This window comes from Manis javanica, chromosome 3 (assembly GCF_040802235.1).
Source record: "Manis javanica isolate MJ-LG chromosome 3, MJ_LKY, whole genome shotgun sequence".
NCBI lineage: Eukaryota > Metazoa > Chordata > Mammalia > Pholidota > Manidae > Manis > Manis javanica.
The window spans coordinates 126,597,454-126,617,186 of record NC_133158.1 but is presented as its reverse complement, the minus strand read 5'-3'; the positions used below and the strand labels follow the sequence as shown (position 1 = coordinate 126,617,186).

At 43.3% G+C, this 19,733-nt stretch overlaps 1 protein-coding gene and 1 long non-coding RNA gene across 3 annotated transcripts in view; both read left to right on the top strand.

The window, feature by feature from the left end:
• The first annotated feature begins 10,041 nt into the window (after positions 1-10,041).
• The window catches only part of USP13 (ubiquitin specific peptidase 13), a 103,643-nt gene continuing 93,951 nt past the window's right edge, over positions 10,042-19,733 (top strand). The window contains exon 1 of one of the 2 annotated variants that reach the window (XM_073232030.1): positions 10,042-10,350. In XM_073232030.1, coding sequence (XP_073088131.1) covers positions 10,183-10,350 — 168 coding nt within the window. In that variant the 5' untranslated portion in view covers positions 10,042-10,182. The remainder of the gene's footprint in view (positions 10,351-19,733) is intronic. The other variant, XM_073232029.1, reaches the window with a different exon arrangement.
• On the top strand, positions 10,369-16,190 carry LOC140848451 (uncharacterized). The gene is made up of 2 exons (XR_012129356.1): positions 10,369-10,742; positions 15,500-16,190. It is a non-coding gene; the product is annotated as an uncharacterized lncRNA (long non-coding RNA).

The following is a 19,733-nucleotide window of genomic DNA, read 5'->3' as shown; positions in this document are numbered from 1 at the left end:
ATGGCCCCTTTATCATATATTAATTGGCCATATATGTATGGGTTTCTATCTGGGCTCTGTATTTTGTTCCATTGGTCTATGGGTCTGTTCTTGTGCCAGTACCAAATTATCTTGATTACTGTGGCTTTGTAGTAGAGCTTGAAGTTGGGGAGCATTATCCCTCCAGCTTTACTCTTCCTTCTCAGAATTGCTTTGGCTATTCAGGGTCTTTTGTGGTTCCATATGAATTTTATAACTATTTGCTTTAGTTCGTTGAAGAATGCTGTTGGTATTTTGATAGGGATTGCATTGAATCTGTAGATTCCTTTAGGCAGGATGGCCATTTTGACAATATTAATTCTTCCTAGCCAAGAGTAGATGAATTTCCATTTATTAGTGTCCTCTTTAATTTAGGAGAGTGCAATTCTTATATGCTTTTTTCATCCATAGAAAGCATTTTTCTGTCTTCTTAACATTTTACCGATGAAGCGCTCAGAGTGTGCAAAGTTAATTAATTGTCTGAGGTGGCATAGCTAGGAGGTAGAGCAGGATAGCTCTGCTGGGAGCAGAACACTGGCCAAATCAATGTCCTACTGATTTTTACTTCGCAAGTTCCTTCATGGAACATCATTACCACTAGCTTCTCCCTGGTTTGGTCATTTCTTGCTGCATACACTCTTGCAGTATCCCCCTGCAGGCTCTTTTTGTGAGTAGTCATCCCCCTGCTGCACACTGCCACCAGCCTCATCTTCCCCACAGATCACTTTCATGTATGTCACTTTCTGCTCAACAAGCTTCAGTGACCACTGGAGGAAGCCCAAAGTCTGCCCCACTCCGATTTGCCTGCAATGCCACAGACTTTTCAGTGATAAACTGCCTGAATTCTTGATTCTGCCAAACCAGTCTGTCCTTTAAATTTGTTTTGTGCATTCCCCCAGGGTGTTAGTTATTACCTGTGTTATGCACTTGCTGATCAATCATGTGCATACTGTTTTTGGAATATTGCATCTTAGGTAGGCAAAGGGAAAACTCATGGACTCACACATTTGTCAAATATATTTGGCACAATCTGTGATGTGTCAGGCATGAGATATTGGGAGATAGGAGTTAAGAAGTTAACAGGAGGTTTGTAGAAGAGACCTCCTTGTTAGAAGAGAAGTAGAAAAGTAATTCAAGTTGTATGAATTTCTTAAGGCTGTTGTAACAAATTTCCACAACTTGGGTGGCTTACAATGACAGAAATTTATTCTTTGACAGTTCTAGAAGCCAAGCCCGAAATCAGTGTCATTGAGCTGATATCAGGGTGTTACCAGGGCTGTGCTCCCTTAGGAGGCTCCAAGAGAGAATCCATTTTTGCATCTTCCAGTTTCTGGTAGCTGCCCGCCTTCCTTGCATTGGGGCTACAATCTCTGCTGTTACAGTCACAATGTCGTTTCCTCTTCGGTGTGCCAAATCTCATTCTGTCTCTTTCTCATATGGACATTTGTGATTACATTTAGGGCCCACTTAGGATAATCTCCCCATCTCAGTGTCCTTAATTTAATCACATATGACAAGCAGACTTTTTTGCAGTGTAAGATTATATTCACAGGTTCCAGGGATTAGAGAATGAGTATCTTTTAGTGCATTATTCAGCCTACTACATAAGCCATGAGATCACAAGAGCTTTTAGAAGATTTTCATGTAAGAGTGTTAAAAATAAAGTAGTAAGTGTCATTACTTAATATTAAGTAATAAATGATCAGAATTTTTAGAAGTTGACCTGTATTTTTTCATAGTAATTGTATTATTTAGAAACTGTATTTGGCTACTTATTAAAGAGTATCTCTCACTGACTATCTCTTTCAAAAAAGGTGACTTAAACATGATAGAAATTTATTTTCATTTTATGTAAGACCATTCAGAAGTAAGCAGACCATGGCTAACTAGTATTTGGCTCTAAGAAATCATCAGGGACCCAATGCCTTTGTGTCTTTATGCTCTGGCACACCTGGATTCCATTTTTAGTATCACTTCATGTTCCAAGACGACTGCTACAGCTCCAGGCATTACATCATGATGCAAGCAACAGAAGGTGTTAATGCCTTTCTGTTTCTAGACATCTGAATGTCTAGAATGTAGTAAATGTACTGAGATACAAAGTTGGAACATCTAGTTTTCTACCTAGGCACATTAGCCAATGTTTTTTTCTAAGGGAGATAGTGACATGGGTATTGGAAATAAATCAACAATCTTTTCACAGTAATAAACATTCTTTAAAGCAAGCTTTTTTGGAGCAACTTCTCTATGTAGAAACAAGGCTTAGACCTGGGGATACAAAGATAAATTACAATGATCTCTACCCTCAAGTAACTTGCAGTCTAGTTGGGGAGACAAAGTGCTTAAATAAAAGACTAAAAATATATAAAAAAATGAGCCATATAGATAATAAGTGTATGTGGTAGACTTTTTGAAAAATGTGGGGCAAGATTTAGAAAAGTTGAATGAATGAGGAAGAATATTCCAAATGGGGTTCATCATGAACGAAAATATGAAAGCATGAATGTTTATGAAGTGATCAGGGAATATTGACTAGATTTTGTTAGGCATAGGTATGGAGGAAAGCAGTCCCAGAGAACCTGGTCACTCCCGTAGACAGGAAGGAAGGGGTCACATTTGTGGGTAATGATAGAAAAAATAAGAATAGTTAGCATGTTCCAGGAACCCTGCTAATGCTTTACAAACATTTCACATCCTTGTGACATTTCTGCAAAGTGAGTATAGTATTTATTGATTTATTTATTTGGCTGATTGGTATCCTTTCTGTGCATAATGGCACCTTTTCAATTACAGGCATGGACACATTTGGAGCCTCAACCAAACAGACTCTCCCAGAAATCTGGATCCTTAGTAGAGACACAAGATGGATCAAATGAGATTATTGTTGCATTAACTGGTGGTACAATCTGGAAAGAAGGTCTATGAGTGGCTGCTACTGCGACCTTGGACCTTTGGTTTCTGATAGTTCAGCCTATTGTTCTGTATTGGCAATTACCTATTACTCTTCCAGGACACTCCTTCTTACTCATGTTGTTTAGAGCTAGTTTCTATTGCTTAGAACAGAAGAACTCTACCTTTTCAGTCCCAGAGAATGTGTTTCAAGCAGCAGATCCTGAGGGATATGGGGGGAGGAAGTGTTTGAAATTGATTTTCAGTGTAAAATTGGATAGAAAACAGGTTCAGATTTCAAGATAGAAAATAACAGCCCACAGGACTCGTACTCAGCCCACTGAACTCAGAAATAGTTCAAACAAGTGAGCACTTGTGTTGCCTAGGACTGTATGCCCAGAGTCTTAGAGCTGTGGGGAAAGGTGGCCGCCGTAGACCCCAGAGAGTGGGAAGTGTCAGGGCCCTGATTTAAAAGACATTAGATAATGATGCAAGGGATGACAAGCTCAAATCTTTAAAGTCATCAAGGAATAGGAAGAATTTCAAAGTATTTTGTGACTATGAGAAAATTACTCCTACTTGCAGCTGTAAGATGAGATCCCCGAAAATCAAATCCTGCAGCTGAAAATGCTGTTTTGCTTTTAAGTCCAAGTTATGGCGTGGAAGAGAAGAGAGTAGTCTCCCCATAATTGAAATAGAGAAATCTAGGGGGATACAGGGGACTTGGAGAATCCCAAATTCTGAAATTGTTCTGAACTTCTCCCCACACGCTTTTCTATTCTAAGGAAACCATACTCCTTTTTGGGAACAAATTAACATTTTTCCCTTTCAGTGTTTTGCACTGATAATCATTTTTATTGACAACTCAGAAAGGTCTCCAGAGTAAACTGCAGAAGTAGAGCAGAAAGAGTTCAGAAGTTATACTCAAAGGAGTTACAGGAATCATAAAATTCTGTAAAATGTATGTGGGAATGGATTTTGAGGCTGTTTGCCCAAGGAGGGCAAAACATGAGCTAGGATCGGGCCAAATTGATGGATATGGATTTACTTAGGGGACATTCTGTATAGAATATATTAACACAGGCATGATCCTAATGTGAACTTGGTTGCCCAGCATAACCCTGGGCCAAATGCTGGCCCATGTGAAGAAATCCCTTGGCATTGCATAGAGGAAGGCTCAAGACACAGAAATGCTGACTGTGTCTCCCATGGGGCTCAGAATTTTTCAGACAACTTACTGATTGTTCCAACTGGTTCTGAATGTTGCTGACAGGAGTTGCACATCAGGCTTTCTGATTTCTGTGGGGCTGAGAGCAGTCCGAGGTGGTAGTAATTCACTGCCAGGAGCAAGTGGCATGGTTATATTAGACAGTAGTCCAAACATGATCAACAGATCTCAGGGAATGGCTACTTGACAGATAGCTCTGGCTACAGTTTATCCCAGGGTTCCCAGGAGCAGTGGACATTCCACTAAGAGAGCATGTCCCACGCTCCCAAACTCCAGGTTTAGCCAGAGAGACCTGAATCAAGCCACCATGCTAGATGGTTACAGTTACAGACAGGAGTTAGTTGGCACCCCAGAGCTTGCTGGTTGAAGAGGAAGCTGAGTTCCTTAGGAGAGATGCTCCATTATCACTAAATATGGACACTGTGAACCTTCTTCTGGTCTTCCCAGCAGCCATTCCCTGTTTTCTGGAGAATGAGAGCTAACCAAACTTCTTAGAGACTATCAGAAACTGGCTTAGATGGCAGCTATAGCCTGTTGGAACACCACTCCCATCTGCCAAAGTGGAGGTTTATGGGGAACACAGTGTATGGGCTTCTGCCCTAGTTCACCTGAGGGCAGGCCCAGTGGGACGCCCAGCTAATCCTGCTGATAGTACTTCAGTTCTTGGGAGTATTGCCTTAGCAAACTATATGACCTCCCCAGTGGCTCCCATACCTGTAGGGAAATAATTGTGTAGAATGAGGGTCCAGGAAGCTGCTGCTGGTGTTCCTTCTCACTAACAAAACTGAAGCTAGGAAACAAAGCTGTGTGTAAGTACAACTGCAGGAATACGTGATTCCCGTCATATTCCCATTCTTTTCCCCATTATTTCCTATCATTTCCTGCATTAGATCGGAGATTGCTAGTGGACTGCAGTAGTTAACAAGGTGATAACTTCAATTTGTTTGATGATCCAGAGATGATCTCCCTACAGAAGCGACTTTAAACATCTGGCCTTCACTTTGCAGCTACTGATTTGGTGAAAGCATTTTCTCCATTCAGAAAAACAGGTTTGCCATCACCTGGAAGATAAGTAGCATGAGTCTAAAGTCGTGTCAATTGTCTGGTTCTGGGTCTTAATATACAGCCTGTAGGATTGGCAACCTTTTTCTAAAAAGAGCCAGATGATAAATACCTTGGGCTTTAGCTTGTACGGTTTCTGTTGGAACTACTCCACTCTGCTGTTGATCACCAAAGCAGACGTAGACAATATGCAAATGGATGAGTGTGGCTGGGCTCCAACAAAACTTTCTTTAGGAAAGCAGGCTGCAGGCTGGATTCGATCCATGGGCTGCCGCTTACCGATGCCTGATTTGGACTATCAGCATCTATCGGACATCATGCTAGTCCTTTTTTAGAGTGATGACAATGTGCAGACAGGACATGAGAGCAAGAAGTGGCAGGTGCCCTGTCACAGAGGGTAGGAGATATATTCTGAGAAATACAGGGGCTTCCCATCCCACTGAAATTCTAGTGGGATGTTTAATAATTAGAAAAGTGAAGGCCAAGTTCTTAATCTTGAGCTCCTTACCACTAAGAATGAGGCACAATGTTTGGTAAGTTTCTTTGGATTTTGGAGCCGTATGTATCAAATTTAGGTAACTAATTTGCCCATTCACTAGGAAACCTGAAAAACAGTCTGTGGCCCCCTGGTTGATTGGTTTATTCACATCAGGCTTTTCTACACTTAAGTGGAGGACATGCCTTCCTTTAGAAGCATGGAAATGGTGGTAGGGATGGTGTCAGATTGGCCTGAATCAAGGCAATTTCTTAACGCCCTCTGTGAGTAACTTATGAGTCAGGTTTCTGGAAGGACTGTGGTGAGTATTACACATCATGAAACCCAAAAAGGTGAACAGGGGTCTCAGATTTCCTCTTGAGCTTAGTAACAGCTTACTTCATCTTGACGTTAAGTGCTTTTTAAGGAGTTTGCTCATTCCAACATGAACCTACCTTCTATTTAGGCAGATTGTCTATAAGCCCAACAGTAGAAACTTAGTTCTATTTGGCTGGTGAAGGATAATAGCAGGCAAGAAAGAGATCAGGTGGAAGAGAAAAGTGTTATAATCAGTCATAGTGTTAAATGCTAACATTTCCCCTTATCACAAAAAGAAACTTAGTGCAAAAAAGTTGAGATAACACAGAAGAGCACAAGAAAAAAAAAACAAAATTCTTTTACTCAGACATAACAACCATTAGCATATGGCTTATTCCAATCTAATGTTTTTCTATACTATGACTATGCATATATATGTGCATGTATTTAAACAAAATAGTATATAAATAACTCATTTATAACCTTCTCTTGAAGTTTGAATTATAGCAAACATTTTTTTCTGTGTGAAAGAATATTCTTATATTACATGACTTTTGACAGTTACACAGAATTTCCTCAAACAGAAAATGTTAAAATTTCTCAACGAGTGACCTATTATTTTACATCAAATAACCAGTGCTTCTTGCAGTGGCTGTCTGTCAGGATAGACAATTTTATGGATATGCTTCCACAACAGGATATCACCATAATGGCTTTACCAAATCACTGCACAGGACATCTCAGGTCAAGAGCTATTCTGTTATTTGAAATAATTAAAATATACTTTTTCTCTGTAGATTTCCTCAATTCCCCTTTTTAGCATTAGTCACAGTAACTAATATTCGTGTCATGTTTTAATGTAACCTCCATCAGTTCTGGGAACAGAATTTATGGAGCACTGAATTTTATCTAAAAGGCGCAAAGCTGACTGCAAAACATATCTATTATGATGTCACAGATAAGACTCGTTCATTTGCTAGGTACTTACGGAGTACCTCAAATAAACAGAGCAGTACCTTTCTGTGCTGGCAATATTCCATAAACACCGAGCTTCTAACAATGTACAAGGATACTAAGAAATGGAACTGCTTTTAAAGAGTTTGTTTTCTATCAACCAAAACTAATTGAACAGCAGTACAGAAGATAGCATAAGACTCCAATGATGGGTACAGTCAATGGAGGCTATAATTTTTTTAGAGACTGATCCCTGGAGCAGTCAGAAAAGGGGAAGGACAAAAAGCCTTGAGAGGATTGAGAATATAGAAGTGAGATGGGAGAGTTTTCAATTGAGGCTGGAAGACTTTAATCCTCAGGGGACAGTGAGTGGAGTTCACCAGAGTAGGAGCAAAGTCTGACAGAAAGAGATCTGGTAGGGAGTCCTGGCTGCACCGTGAATATCATGGGGTGTGGCCTTTGGGCAATAGAATGATGTAGTAACCTGAACACCTTGATGTGACAAAAGTCAGTTCTTAGTCTTAAGTCCTCTGAAACTCTTCGGTAAGACTGAATTATGTTGGAAGTTAAAATTGTTTACTCATCATCACTTTATTCCTGCTCTTTGATTAAGATCCACATGTAGTAACTGGCTCTATATTAAATAGTCCAGTTATAAATTCACAGGTAGAATTTGCACAATTAAGTAAAAAATCTCCAGTAATTGAACCAGAAATTTTTCCTAAAATGACACTATCAAGACAATGTGTTAAATGCAGTGAAGTTTCTCTTCCTTTATGTGAGGTACACATACTACAAAGGCATTAACTGGTTATTGAACTTAGGGTATTTGTACAATTGAGTGTTAATTATTTTTTAAAGCAATCCTTGTACAAAATAAAAATGTAAACAGTGCAGAAAAGTAAAGAGTGGTAAGAAGTCCCTCTCAAATCTCAGGCTTTGTGTTTCTCTCCACAGAGCCTGAATGTCATTATTTTCTTGTATATCCTTCTAGGCACACATATATATATACATACACACATAAACTATCTGTATACATACATATATATCTATATATACTACATACATAATGTAGCTTCTTGAGGTATATTATATATATGTGTGTATATATAAATATTTACCATAGGTTTAACAAACTGAAAGGCCCGTGGTATATAGGAAGTGCCAGAGAGCCATGCATGTCTTTGCTTTTGCACACTGGTTTGCACTTCGCTTTTTTCATCTAGTAATATGGAGATTGTTTCACAGCACATACACAGCAGAGCACTTCATTCTTTTCAATGATACTGTATTTTAAACACTTCCTACAGATGGATCTTAAGGCTGTTGCCAGTCTTTTGTTACTATAAACAGTGCTCCAACAAAGTAGCCTTACACAGCGTGAATGTATCTGTAACACAAATGTCTAGATGAGGAACTGCTGGGGAAAACAGTATAGGTGTATACAATTCCACAGAACTCCGGTCTGTAGTGTAACATTTCCTTCCAAGAGCTGCACTGTTTGTGCTCCTGCCAGCAAAGCCCACGGAGGCCTACTTCCCAAACTCGGGACAACTCTCCAGTCTACCCGTTGGAAGGGTGAAAACGGGCATCCCAATTTAAATTGCATTTCATCTAAAAATGTGTTGCTCTGTAAGTTCTGAACGATTTTGAATCAAGCTTTTCTCTGTAATTTGGCAAAGAAGCTTCATCCAGGAAACTGAACCAGGGACAGATACTCCTGGAAGGTGATAAGCTGAGATGAATAAATGAATAAAGGTGAGAATAAATACAAAGCAAAAACTCCTTGAGACTATCTGCTCAGTGACGGGGATGGAAGTAGTGTTTAGTTTTTTGCTTTGTGACTCCTCTCCTTGTTCATTTCCATCAGGAGCCTTAAAAGTCATGAGCGACTCTGAAGGTGTGATGTGCTTGAGCTTTGCTCGAGAAAAGCAGGGCAAGAGAGGGCTTGTCTGCCTACTTCACATCAAATCCCAGGTTCCTCTCCTTTCTCCCTAGCAGAACTGGCAATCTGCTGCATCAGGAAGAGTAACAGAGAAATAATGGGGAGAAAACAAAAATTTAAGGGGTATTTGATGTGGGAGAGCCTTACAGACAGCAGCGTTTTGCTTCACTATTTCTTGCTATTTCTGCGTTTCATTAACTGGCAGGAATCACTGGGAACCCTGCCCTTTACAAGGTACGTGTAGTTAGGGAAACTCAATGTCAATTGAATGTGTGTTTTAAGAGCTACTTTTTCTATTTAGAGAAAATTATAGTATGCTTTGAGGCACGCTCTGTTCGCAAATTTTTCAGCCCCCCAGCCCTAACCCAATCCCATTCATTTATTTCGAGGAAGTAAGTGGATGTGCAAAACAGCAATATTATGTTTGCACATGAGATTCTCAAATCAGGCTACTGAATGTTGGACACGGAGACCTGTACTTACACAGAAGACGTTCCCAAAAGGGAGAAAAACATAAAACCTTCCCCCACTCCCACCCAGCCCAGAAAGAAATCTTGACCCTTTCTCCCAAACGTTAAGAAAAATCTGTATTATTGAAAAAATAGAGCTCTAACCTCATTGGATCCTATTGTATTCTCTTTTAATGTACTTTCTATGTTAAAAAGTGAGGAACGAGGTTTAATGAGGTTAACACCGAAGTGCAAAGAGCAAATTTAGATTTGGGCCCCACGTTAGGTTCCAGATTTGCACATCCATCCCACCCCTAACAAATCCGGGGGAAGTCCCCGCTCTCCTGTTCAGTTGTTTTCAAGCCCCCGTTTTTTAAAACCCCCAATCCTGCCCACCCGCCGTCCTGCCCTCTGTGTTAGCTGTTTCGGAGTTGCCCCTTCGCAACCTTCTGATTTCGGCTAGGAAACCCCGCGGCGGTGCCCTCGGGCCGCCCGCCGCTCCCTGCTCCCGCGCCCATGCCCCGGGCTGGCCCTCCGCCCCCGCCCCGAGCCCGGCCAGGGCGCAGGGTCCCTCTCCAGCGCCCCCTCCCCGGCGCGCTGCGGCTGGCGCTCCCCGGTGCCCCGCCTGACGCTGCAGCCGGGCCGGCGATTCGCCATTGGATTAAAAATAGCAGCGTCCCTCCGGCCCCCCCCAGCCCCGGGCCCCCGGTGCCCGCTCCCACCCCGCGGCCCGCTCTCGCCGCCCGCCCCGGCTCGGCTCTCGTCGCCCGCGCAGCCCGCCGCCGCCGCGGGCCGACCCAGCGCTCCGGCTCGGCTCGGCTCGGCTCGGGGGCGCGCCGCGGCCATGCAGCGCCGGGGCGCCCTGTTCGGCATGCCGGGCGGCAGCGGCAGCAGGAAGATGGCTGCAGGAGACATCGGCGAGCTGCTGGTGCCCCACATGCCCACGATCCGCGTGCCCAGGTCGGGGGACAGGGTCTACAAGAACGAGTGCGCCTTCTCGTACGACTCCCCCGTAAGTGAGGCTCGGCGGCGCCCGGGGCAGGGTCGCGGTGCCAGCGGCCTGCACTCGGGGGCACGTGAGGCGGGGGGCCGACGCTGCGCAGTGGCAGCCCGGGACCTCCTTCTCCGGGCGGCGGAGTTGGTTCAGGGGCTCTGCAGTTCGGCAAACACTTAGGGAGCGCCTGCTGGGTGCCCGGCGCCGCCTCCCCCAGGGCTGCTGCGGCCGCGCACCGGGTCGCCGCGGGGTTTGCTCGGCCAGCCTTCCTAGGCTGACAGGGCCCCGGTTCCCGGCTGCCCGCCCCCAGCCCCGCCACCGTTTGAAAGACAGACGGAATCAGAGTTCCCTGATCGTAACTGCGCGGTGCAGACGGTTTGCGTCCTCCCTGGGGCGAGAGCAGAGGGCGGGTAGGTGCACCGGATGGATCCCCCACCCCGCCCTCACCACCCACTCCAGACACACACAGCCCTTCTTTTTCCGCGACCGTTTGCTTTGCCCAGGGATTTACACTTCTGGACAATTCTGATTTCCTCCATGAGCATTTCTTTCTCCACTTACGTTCCTCCCCACTCCCTTTTCCGTGAGAATGTCAGGAGAAACCTTCGGCTGCCTCCACTTGGGCAGCAGATATAGGAGGGCTACTGTATTATTATGGTTTGCTTAAGCCTTTCCGCTTCCCCCTCTAAACGAGTCACTTGGACTGAAATGCATCAGTATAAATTATTAAAAGTTCAGTCGTGAGTCGTGACCTCAGAGACTGGAGGTGGAAGTTAAGTCAGATCACCACCTTCCTCCCAAAGTGGTTGGCGGTATTTTTCACCAGGTGGTATTTTATATGTGTGAGAAGGAAAAGGAAGGTGAATGTCCCTTTTAAGAGTCAAAATGGGCTTCAAAGTGACTCAGCTGTCAGGCGTTTATCATGTCTTTTTGAGGAGTAGGTTATTTTTATCCACCCACTTTAGATCTCATGTGTCACTCAGCAGATCTCAATGCAAACGGGAGGTGTATGGATTGGAGGGACTGAGGCAGGTTTCACAACAATAGTCTAACATTTTATTCATATTATGTAGAATACTGTTGGAGGAAAAAAAAACCCAAATGAGAGGCAGATTTTCTAAAGTATCCTTTATTGTCTTCTGGTTTGATTTTGGCTGATTTCAAAGCATTTTTGTTTGGGATACACTGGAGTCCTGTAATTGGTATCCTCTCTTTTATATTTAGTTTTTCTTTTATGCTAATTCCAAATAATTTGGGGGATGAGACTCTCACTTATTCATTACTTATTTTTTTCTTTCAAAAAGGTCTGTGTAAGTGGAATGAAATGGTTGTATTTAATGTTTAGCATACTGTGATCACACTCCTTAAAGGACTGTCAGCAGTGTCATTAAATCCTATTATCCACAAAGTATTTGAAAATGCCATTTTCAGATTTTGTGTCAAGTATTGGGCAGATTTCTACTAATGGCTCCTAAGGTTGTAGAGGGATGATGGACCTAAGTAACTTACGCAGTTGACAGATTGTGAACTCCAAGAAGAAGAAAGAGGCCTTTGCTTTATAGGATAGCACAGCATGTGAAGTGGGTAAAACTAATTTTTCTATGTTTGATCTGGGCTGCTCTTCAAATTCTTACAAACTTTGTTACTGGAAATCTTTACCAAACTGTGTAGTATATGGCAGGTGGGAAAAAAACGCTAATTATTTCAATTCCACAAACAGTTATTGGGAGCTTATTGTAGTGCGAAACACTATTCTAGGAGCATCTTGTCCAGTGTGAAATGATGATTTCATTCATGTCACAGTAGTTCCTTTGGGGAGACTGGGCTTACTTACAAGGCCAATGAGTCAATATATTTTATTGTCTAGATTTCAGTGGGGGAAGAGAAAGGTTTTATAACAAATTATATTAGATCAGAATGCATGACAATGCGTGATCTTTCCCTATGGTACTTACCACTTGATCATGAATCCTTAGGATTCTTGGGTACCTACTATGTGCCAATTCCCGCATGCATGGATATAAGAACCATAAAGAGCAAAATGCATTGGTCCCAAAGATACCAGAGGTAATCCACAGGTGCCACAGGACTGTGGTAGAGAAAAGACCGAAACCATCTGAACGGAAAAATAATCATCCTTGCCTTAGATGCTTTTGAAAATGGTCATAGATAAAGATGGATAAAAATGACGTGAACACCTTTGCTATTCTTCACCTTTGTGGGTCTGAGTATTGAGTGAAACAGCATGATTACTCATTTCAGTGCCCCTCTCCTTCCTTTCTTCCAGCTTTCCAGGGTTTAGCGCAGAGCAGATGCTAGTGACAGTTCTTCTGGGATGAGGGAGAATTTGTTTTTTTCACCTACAAATTTGAGTTCATCCCAGGCCCATCTTCCCACCTTGGCCTATAGGTTCACTTCTCCATAATTTGATTGATTTTGCAAGGTCTATAATGTGACCTTCCTCGAGAGTGGGGACTTTGCATCTTTGTGTCCGCAGCAGCTGGCCCAGCATCTGCTATGTATACTGAGAACTCAGCAAATGTCTGGGAAATGGACGAATTTCATGTAGTTAAAGGTTCGGAAAACCTATCCTTACATTTTTTTAAACATCTTTTTTATCCCTTTTTAATCTCTTTTTTATCCTTCCCATAAAATATGTGGGAAACATTGGGAATGGAATCATATGGGATTATCATGTAGACTGTGGTAGCTTCATTGATAGTGGGGAACAAATGTGAAGGGGAGAGCTAGATGGACATGTTTGAATCCCAGCTGTGTCACTTAGCAGTGTGATTTCTTCGTATCTCAGTTTCTCCATCTGTAAAATTGGGACAAAAAAGCTACTATGTAAAGTGTGCCCAGCCAATTAGCAATCCCTGTAGGAAAAAAGAGATAAATAGATTCAATCATGGGTTGTAAGCTCAATTGGTTGGTTATCAGGGGCTATGTAGAAACTTTTGTGCGCATAAGTAGAGAATTTGGTTCACACTTTCTCGCAAACCTTCCTGGACCACCATGTGACATCTACTCTGATCTGCTTGGTTGTTGAGCCTGTCTTTCATCTGAACATGCTTTGTCCCTGCAAGTGTACTTTGTCCCACCCCTCCTCAGGTTCTAGGTTGCAGCTCCAGGGAGGCCAGTCTTGGGTATGCAAAGTCTGAGATTCATTTCCTTTTCTAGGACCTCCTTCTTGAGTTGATTATCTTTCAGAGCTCTTTCTCAGACTTCCCTTTCTGCTTCAGGCTTCATCCTTTCCTCTGAAGCCTGCATTACCTGGGTCTGACAGCACAGCAGCTAATTATTGTCTATCTGCCTTAGTTTGCCGTCATTTCATTTTTTTTTTACACATTTAACTGGTAGTTTTAAGACATTTCCTAGGTGTAAAATCTTATATCAAGCATTAGGTGTAGAGAGGAGCTGGCCCCTCATGCTAATTCTGCCCCTTCCGCACCTGTCTGAGGGTGGAGAGCTTATCATAAGATTATGCCTCATCTTAGCTGGGGTCAGCTGAGACCGAGACAAGGGCTTCGGCACACACAGTTTGTTTTGGATGGTATCCCAGGGCACAGAAGTGCAAGAACGTCCAGGGAAGTAGTGACAAAGGGAGGAAGGAAAGCCAATCTAAGACTGAGCTGTGGAGCTGGCTACCACTCTGGGCCACTGGTGCTCAGTCCAGCCAGCAACTCGGCGGAACTAATGCCCCTCAGCATTGTCCACCTGGGACACGGAAGAGGAAAGTATTTTTCCACAGGCTTCTACGGCCTGTTGGTTAGGGGTGCTCCAGGGATGAAACATGCTCACTCTTCCAGGTGGGTGTTTGTGTAGGAGAGGCTGAGCAGGCTCCTGAAGCCTCCTGCAACTAGCAGCAGCTGAGAATGGAGAGACCCTGGGTGCAGAGAGGCTAGGACATCACACCTGCTCTGGCAAGCAGCTGCACACATCCAACATGAGGATGTGAGACCTGGATGAGCAGTGCCTCGCACCCTTCTCTTCCAGCTTCAGCACTATTCTGTAAAAAAGGAGGTTCTTTCTATTCTCCGGAGCTCTGTGACCTCTTGGTGATGTTGAGATGTTACTGTTGGTCCTCCACTCTCCTGGGAGTCTTTGGAGAACTCTGGTGGGCAGGGGCCTCATGGTAGTGGCTGGGTTAGTTATCCATTGGGAAGGGCCTTGAGATCATCCCCTTGTAGGAAAGCCTCATGGTAGGGGCTCAGGACCACCGTGCTAGGCATGCTGTCCTCCAGGCAGCAGACTTGTCACCATGGTGCTTACCTGTTGGGGAAAAAATGATTTAATTTAGGATCTATGTGGAAAAACCCTCCTCCTAATGGATAAACAGATAGAAGAGAGTAAAGCAAAATTTAGGAACTTGCAGTTTTTTTTTTTCTTTGAAGATGTAAACTTAAACTAAGTCTAGTTAGTTTCACATAGCGAAAGCAGCTTCCAAAAAACTTTTCCCTTCCAAAAGCAGCTAACTAAATGTTCTTTAATAGCAATGATTCTCAAGCTTTTTGGTCCCTTTATGCTCTTAAATATTTTTGAAGTCTCCAAAGAGCTTTTGTGTGCTTTTTATCAATAGCTGTTTACCATACTGGAATATATGACTGAGAAAACTTTAAAACGCCTTCCATTCCATTAGCTATTGGGGTGACGATCTCGTCAGATGTCATATGCACACTGTAAGATGCCACTGTCTGCTCGTGAGAGAATGGGAGTAAAAAAGGCAAACAAGTTTGTGTTATGAAAATAGTTCTGACCTTGAAGATCACTTGAAGGGTTTTGAGTCAGGACAGGGATCCCAGGCAAACTTTGGAAACCAAAAATTCTGGAGTTTAGGCAAGAAAAGTACAACTGGTTACTCCAGGGACATCTACAGCTACACTGTGGCTTTTATGGATTCACATTTTCACATTTGTTGTGATTGAATAATTGGTTGTTAATCTTAGCTTAACCATAGATGTCATATGTTGCATGTACATTCTTTTTGAAGCTGATTTACAGAATTTGACTTCTTTTGAAAAAAGTTACAGCTACTTGGGTTGGGAATTGTTGGCTCTTTCAGAGGTGAGAATTCTTCTGTTGACTATGAGCTTTGCTATGGGGTAATCTGGCTGGGCTGTTTCATTGGGGAACCTTAACCTGAGTTTTTCCTTTGGCTGTTGTTTAGGAGACTTCGGTCATCTCTCACCGGGAAGTGAAGGCCCATCTGCCAGTACTCAGCTGAGTGGGAGAAGAGGACAGGGTGGTCTCAGCATCTGGATTTTGGATACTGGCTGGATATTGTCTCCTGGTCCCCAGCCCAATCCCTGTTTTGCTAAGCCCTCTCCCATTCTTCCATGTTGTGGGAACTGGGAACCTGAACACTGCACCTCCCAGAATCCTTAGATGGCAGGATTCTGACTTTGATTCAGCCAGTGATAGGTTCGGAAGGCAAAAGAGAAGGAGAAGCCACTGTTGGTATGCAGCTGTGGCACATGGCAGATGTGAGATTTTCCTGTCAGCCTTTGAGGGTCCTTCTGGGCCTACAGCCACCTCAGTCGTGGGGGGATTGGGGTCATCTTGCAGTTTCTTATGATGCATGTGCACCCTAATTTCTTGAACATGAAGTGATTTCTCTGTGGCTCTCACAGCTCTGCTCATGATTTTTTTTTTTGAGAGGGCATCTCTCATATTTATTGATCAAATGGTTGTTAACAACAATAAAATTCAGTATGGGGGGGGGTCAATGCTCAATGTACAATCATTAATCCATCTCAAGCCTAACTCTTGTCAGTCTCCAATCTTCTGAAGCATAACGAACAAGTTCTTACATGGTGAACGAATTCCTACATAGTGAATAAATTCTTACATGCTCATGATTTTTTAAGCCTCTAATCCCCTGTATTAGTTCCTTTTCTGCTTGAAATACCTAGAATACTTTATACTTTCCTGACCAGATCTGGGCTGATGCTTATGTCTCTCTAAGTCCCCATATATCCTAACTGAGCCCACCGTCCCGCGGACCTGAGTCCTTTTATATGCTTTAGAGAATAAATCTCCAGTGGTCTGCTGGTGTAGGAGGGATCACTTGTTAGACAGCTGTTCTGGGACTCTGGCCGCTACCCAGACATATTTTCAATGCTTCCTCCTTAATTTAGGTCCTGTTTCACTCCAGCTTCCAGAGTTACCTGGAGCTGCCAATTCTGGAGTCTCTTGGAAATTCCAAGGTGGAAATCAGATTGGATCTTGGCTTTCCCTGTTTCAGGCTTAGATTTCAGCTTTGTCAGCTCATCTTAGTCTTTTGAGCACTTAAACATCTGCAGTCCAGTTTCCAGATTCTGTTGCTATGGTTTATGTTTTTAAAAAATCCCTTCACTGTTCCTGTACTTGGGTTAGAAAGGAGTCAAATTGATGTATGTGTGCAATCAGCTCTATGTATCCTAGAGTCCTACTTTTCCAAAAAAATAATCAGGAAGCAAGCCACTTGCCATCTTTTTTTGGCAGCAGTTAGTTACCTTTAAAGTTGTATCATTTCTGAGTTTCGGAATGTGAGAGCCTCCTGTCAGGGAAGCTTTTTGGGAAAGCTTGCGTTCTCAGCTCATATTGAATCTGGACAGCTGTGTAACCACGAATTCTCTTTTCACTCCCTTGCGGTGTTCTTCCTGTGAACCGGAGCTCAGTTAGAAGTGCTGCCATTCATTTAGTGCTGGGAGATGTACAGTGTCATCCATTCTGCCTCCCTCTCCCTCTCTCTCTCTTTTAATAAAATTGAGTGAAATACACAACATAAAACTTCCTATCTTAACCACTTTTAGTTATGCAGTTCATTGGTATTAAGGACATTCATGTGGTTGTGCAACCACTTTCCATCTCAGACTCTTTTTATCTTGCAGAACTGACCCTCTGTACCCATTAACACTACCTTCCCACTCCCCAGTCCTCCCAGCCCTTGGCAACCACCACGGCTACTTTCTGTCTCTATGAATTTGCTATAGGTACAGAGTGAGATCATAAAGTGAGATCATAAGGAATTTATTCTTTTGTGACTGGCTTATTTCATTTATCATAAGGTCCTCAAGGTTCATCCATGTTGTAGCATGTCAGAATATCCTTTCCTTTTAAACCTGAGTAATAATGTGGCATATGTGTACACCACGTATTGTTTCTCCATTCATCTGTTGATGGATTCTTGGGTTGCTTTCCCCTTTTGGCTATTGGGAATAATGCTTCTGTGAACATGGGTGCATATCCCTCTTTTACATCACACCCCCTTCATGACCAGGTTACCACACAGCCTCCTGTCTCGTTAACTGACAGAGCTCAGGCCCTCATTGTTTCTTGCCTGGACTCCCTGGGATCCTCTTCCCTGGCTGCCTCGCCTGCCTTCCAGTCGGCCACATTGCACTCTCTGCTGTTTTTCTAAAACATGGGTCTTAGGTCATTTTCCTGACTAGAAATTTTCACTGGCACCATTCAGACTTTTCTAACATAGCACGTCAAATGAATTCACCATGTTGATCCAACTGTCCTCGCCAGTGTGCCTCTTAGCACATGCCCTCTGCTTACCTCCCTTTGACCCAAAGGGCTTTGTGTTTCACATGTGCCATGCTTTCAGCCTCCAAGCACTGGCCCGTGTTGCTTTCCCTTGGCCTGGAATGCCTTCTCCCAGCCCCTCACCCCACTGGGAAACTCTCGGAAGCCTTAAAAACCAGCTCAGGTGTTCTCTGTGAGTCCCCTGCCCATCCCCCACTCCACCCTCAAGCTGAGTCAGACACTTACTTTCCTGTGCTTTCAAAGCACTTTGTACATCTCTGTCATGGGTGGGATACTACCTGTTACAGGCACGGAGTAGCTGAGGTGTGGGAGAATTAAAGGGAAAAGGGTGGAGGACTGGAAACTGGTCCATTTGTGAACCCATGCTCTAAGGCTTCATCTTTTCTATTTTTTAAAAGCTGTGAGCATATATTTCGGAATAAAAATGTTTTTAAAAATAAATAGTATAGTACTATATTTTTATCACATTCTCTGAAAAGTCATAAGCTTGACCCTAGAAAAGCTAGGGAAAGGTATTTTGGGTTGTTTGTATCTTGATTCTAGAAGCCCCAGGGGTCTTGGTAGAAGTGATCATACCTGGTGGCCCTCAGGGGGTTGATGAGAGGGTTGGTCTCTGTGTGGAGCCCAGGCCTCTGAACTGCTGCTCACATTCAGTATTCTGGGTCATCAGCCCAGGACCCCCCTTGTCCCCATGCACAGGGAAGAGGTGAACAAGAGCACCTATTTTTAGGACTGAGCAGCAGGACAATGGAATAATGACAAGAATTTAATGAATCTGAACATGCCTCCAGACTAGACATGTTGCTTGAGAAGCAGAATTGCATGTGCTCCCTGCAGTAAGATTAAAAACAAAAATTGCTTCGTGTTAATTGGCAAGTATTGATACTTGTTTAGAGCCTACTATGCACTCAGCACTGTACTAGGTGCCATAGCGGGTAGGGAGGGTGTGAGTACTTAGGAGGACCTAAGGGAAGACCACAGGAGAGTGTGACATGGATCTTTCTATCATTGTGCAGTGTGAGCACCAATTACGAGTGTCTATTATGAGTAAAACACTGTACTGAGTACTTTTATAGACATCATTTCATTTAATTACCATAGTAATTGGCTTGTAAACTATAATTACACACCCTGTTTTACAGAAGAGGAAATTGAGAGTCAGAGAAGTTAGGTAGCTTGTTCAAGGACTTGTTTAAAGACAGGGATGTGACAGAGATGGGACATGTGTTATGGGGTTAAATCCTGAAGCTTTAAGGTATTAAAGTTTTAAACAGTGTGGCATTCTGCGTGCATGGAGATTTCAGGCACAGGAATAATCAATAAAATCTAGAAGAGTTACTGGCCTGGACAACTGGATGTGATCCGAAGACGTGGCATTTTGGAAGAGGAGGGGACAAAGGCGTGGAGGTAGGCACAAGCTCAGCATGTATATGAGAGAGGTAACTGTTTTATGGAAGAGAGGATTGCTGGGGAGACTGGATGGCAAGGCTGACTCCTCTGTGGGGTATAAAGAAGGTTGGTCTTGTTAGGGTTAGACCCGAAGGACTGGCCATATAGGAGCAGGGGAGCAGTGTGAGCGTGGTGGTTATTTGGTGTGTCTGTTTTGCAAGAGGAATGAAGGATAATCGGATGGGAGGTGGGGAGACCTTGAATAGGAATTCAGCTAGGAGTCTTGTAATATTGGAGAGGAGTGCTTTCATTAGGGTGATGATAGTAGGGTAGAGATAGCAGGGGGGTGGGAATAAACTCAATAGAGATTTTGATGAAAGATGTGGCCCAACTTTGTGATGCAGTATGTGGTGGGTGAAGGAATGGGAAGAGTTAAAGATGACTTCATGGCTTGTAATCTGGGAGATGGAGTGTGTCAA